This window comes from Morone saxatilis, unplaced genomic scaffold, assembly GCF_004916995.1.
Source record: "Morone saxatilis isolate NCDOM2014 unplaced genomic scaffold, NCSU_SB_2.0 Contig18, whole genome shotgun sequence".
Taxonomy (NCBI): Eukaryota; Metazoa; Chordata; class Actinopteri; family Moronidae; genus Morone; species Morone saxatilis.
This window is the reverse complement of record NW_023339740.1, coordinates 28,587,451-28,591,328: the sequence shown is the minus strand read 5'-3', so window position 1 is coordinate 28,591,328 and position 3,878 is coordinate 28,587,451. Positions and strand designations below refer to the sequence as shown.

The 3,878-nt window shown below is 38.7% G+C and overlaps 1 protein-coding gene across 1 annotated transcript in view; it reads right to left on the bottom strand.

The window, feature by feature from the left end:
* Nucleotides 1-896, bottom strand: part of LOC118328766 — a gene marked incomplete at its 5' end in the record, with an annotated part of 6,251 nt that extends 5,355 nt beyond the window's left edge. Inside the window, 1 exon segment of the mRNA XM_035662664.1 lies at nucleotides 477-896. Coding sequence (XP_035518557.1) covers nucleotides 477-896 — 420 coding nt within the window.
* Between the last annotated feature and the right edge of the window lie 2,982 nt (nucleotides 897-3,878).

The window sequence follows — 3,878 nt, the reverse complement described above, 5'->3', positions numbered from 1 at the left end:
AGATCACCTGTAGATCACCTGTAGATCACCTGTAGATGACGCTCTCTGTGTCTGACAGATCTTACCTGTTCAACCTGTAGTAACTAGTTTTAGTTCTCCTCAGTCTGTTGTTCTGTCTCTGTTTCTACATTTATTATTGTTTATATATTAATATAATTATATATATTATATAATATATAATATATAAACATATAAACATATACATATATATATAATATATATATATATATTTATATATTAAATACTGAATATAATTTATATTAATATAATTATAAACACTGAGCTGTTGTTTTATTTCATATAAAGTCAGAATCACAGTATATTATGGGATGGACCGCTCTCATGTAAGCTGCTGCCTGTAAGCATTAAGACCCGGTACACCTCCCGGTCCCGGTACCGGTCCCGGTCCGTTAACAGACCCGGTCCCGGTACAGTAACAGACCTCCTCCCGGTACAGTCCCGGTCCCGGTCCATTAACAGACCCGGTCCCGGTACGGTCCCGGTCCCGGTCCATTAGCGGTCTTACCTTCACAGTCTCCGTCCTTCGCGGCTTTAACGGAACCGGGAACCAGCGAGAGCGCGAGCGCGAGCGCCACGGACAGCCCGCTCCAACAGAACATGGCGACCGTCGGTACTGACTGTAACGGCTGTAACGGAACAACGGGTTCTGTTCTCATGGGTCGGTACCGTCTCCGTGCGGACGCCGGTTCAAGTGAGCACGCAACATCCGGGTTCCACCGGGTATTTCCGGTGCCACGTCATACTGTGCCGGCCGCCTATTGGTCGAGAGGTGCAGCACTTCCTGTAGTCCTCCACGCACTCCGCTCTGATTGGACGAGGCCGGAACATTCCGGGAACAACGTCCAGTTGGCGCCGTGTGATTGGTCCACATCCCCGGAAGTGTTTGTATGTAAATAAGATTCATTTTAATTGTTTTTGTTTGTTTTTACAACAAAAACCTGCAAATTATATAACTGATATATTTATAAATAAATATAAATATATATATATGTGAGGAAAGGACACATTGACAGAACAAACTAATAAGTGCAGAGAAACAAGGAGAAATAAATACAAATAAAGACAATATAGTCACATTAATAATGAATAAATATCAGTAAGTGTGTTTCTAATTCTGTTTAGAAGATGATTTATTATTATTTATTATTGTCATTATACAAAGTTAAAACCTGTAGCCTCTACAACATGTTATCACTCTGTGAACATTTATTTTTATCACTAATACCAGATAAAAACTATCACTCATGACATATTTATTGAAAATGAATTTAAGAATTGATTTCAAACTTTGTAACATTGCATCAAACCTGCACTACCCCCATTTAACCCTGGAAGATTCCAGAAGAGACAATGGAACAACAAAGTGCTGATATAGTAAATTAACACTGTTAACACTCCCACAGCACCTCGGTGTCTCTGCACACCGGCTGGGAACCAGCAGGGTTGCAGTTGAAGCCCCCTCCACAACTACTATTAACAGATAATAAAATGAGACCTGAAAGCTCAGATAAAATTGCATTAAATACAGTTACAGCGCAGTAATAAGTTGTTAGTCGCCTCCAAATATAACAATGCTCAGAACTGGGAACAGAGTTAGAAAGAATTCACATTAATTCGGACACTATTAACAATTGTGTAATATTTAGTTACATAACACTAGATCATATTTATGAAGTGTTATTAAGGGGGAAAGATTATTCTTGTGGTTACTTACTATCGATGTTCAAGCTTTCGTCAATATATACGTGCTACAACATAAACACTTCTTCAGACACATCTGCAGGGAGCTTGTCCCAGTGGCTGCTCTGCTGTGGTTGGTGGTGAAAAAGGTTGTTTTCAAGCCCTGTACTATAACATCCAGCTGTAAACATGTAATTTCCTGTTGAACAGAATTATACATGACTTTTCTTTGTTTTGATATATCGGCCAGCAGTAACCATATCGACCCATATCGACCGACCGCCAATCAAATGATCAAATGAATGATTCCTAATTGATTTGTTATCAGATAGCCACACACAATAATATTCATTCTGGTTTAAATGAACAATCTGAGTTCTCTGTAAAATAAATTAAAGGTCCAGTGTTTAGGATTTAGTTACATCTAGCGGTGTGATTGCAACTCACTCGCTTCACCCTCCCTTTTGATGTGCGATGGAGACTCTATGGTAAAAAAGAGCCAGATGGTGGCCCCCACGATAACATGAAAACAGCTCATTTTAAGGTGACGAAAACACAACAATTCTTATTTTCAGGTGATTATACACTAATGAAATATACACATGAATATTATAATCCATTTCTCCTCATTAATGTTACACACTGGAGCTTTAAATGTCCGTCCCAAATACAGGCAGTTCAGTGATTCAACCAAATAAAAGCCGGGCTGTTAGTGGAAGTTTAAATAATAATAAGGTTTAATAGTTTATTAATAGTTGTTAACAAGTTTAGAACCACTGGGATTGGCTGTTTTTCACAGAAGTGAACCTGAGATATAAAGTTTTTACCTCTGGTGGGGGTTGAGACCCCCAGGTTGGGAACCACTGGGCTATGATCATGTAGAAGAAGGCACTAAAGCTGCAGTAGGTTTTAAATATTTTATCCTGACAGTAAAACATGAGACTGATATTCTGGCTCCTCCTTTAACAGAAGAACCTGATTATCTGGTTCAGTTTATTCTAGTAGATATTATTGATCTGTCTCCTGATTTTTAGAGGCTGAAGCACTTTTATCTTCAGTAATGCCTTATTGAAAACCAGATCTACCCTTTGGTACAAAAAGAGTAACCTTGCACCTCGTGTACTACTGTCAGGATACAGTGAAAGTTATGACAAAAAGTTATTTTTATAACTATTACCTACTGCAGCTTTACTATGTGCTTTAATATGGCAGCCAACATGCTACTAATATGCATAAGCAACTAGTTAATAGTGACCTAAGATATGCAGACGCTCTATTTTTAAAAGCCAGTTAAAAACCTATTTATTCAAGTTTCTTTGTTGTCGTTGTTTAACAAAAATCGATATATTATCTATCTTTGAGATGTATGTGTATGTATATATTCTACCTAATGTGTTTGTGTTAATAACATGAACTGCATTTATTGTATGACAGCTGCTCTATAAGCAAACATGTTATTATTATTATCTTTATTATGTGTACCTTAATATAAAGTGTCAACAGGTAGAGAACCAGTGTGTGTCTCTGAGAGAGGTTCTCATACAGGTTCTCATAGAGGTTCTCATAGAGGTTCTCATATGGATCCAATCTCCTGAGTATTGTTCTCCAACAGCAGCCTGTGTGGATGTTACATAACACCGACATTAACACCGTGTTCCTCGTTCAGACGCTGTGTCCTCGGCCTACAAATTATGTAAAACACAAACAAACACACTAAAATGTGAATAACAAACACACTGTGATTACACCGAGTGCGGTTTTACGGAAGCGCATTGAATTCACTTAAAACTACATTTTTAGGTTTGTTTTTTGGAGTAATTTATTTTTTGGTTTGTTTTTCTGAATATTTTTTTTCTCTTATGTTTTTCGGACACATTTTTTGAACTCCGAAAAACAGAAATGATTATTCAAAAAAAACAAACCAAAAACTAAATAAGTTTTTGCTCAAGTGAATGCAACACGCTTCCGTACAGTTTTCTCTGCCGTGTGTGTGAACAGAGAGAGTTTGCTATTTTCCCACTGTCCGTGAACGCGCCCTGGCCCGGTGACGTCAGTGTGTGTTTGTGCCCGGTGACGTCAGCGGCGTTGTTGCAGAGTCACTGCGACGGTCCGACAGTTGGACTGTAAACAAGCTGCTGCTCCTGCTGATACCACCTCCTCCCGCCTCCTCCCGCCTC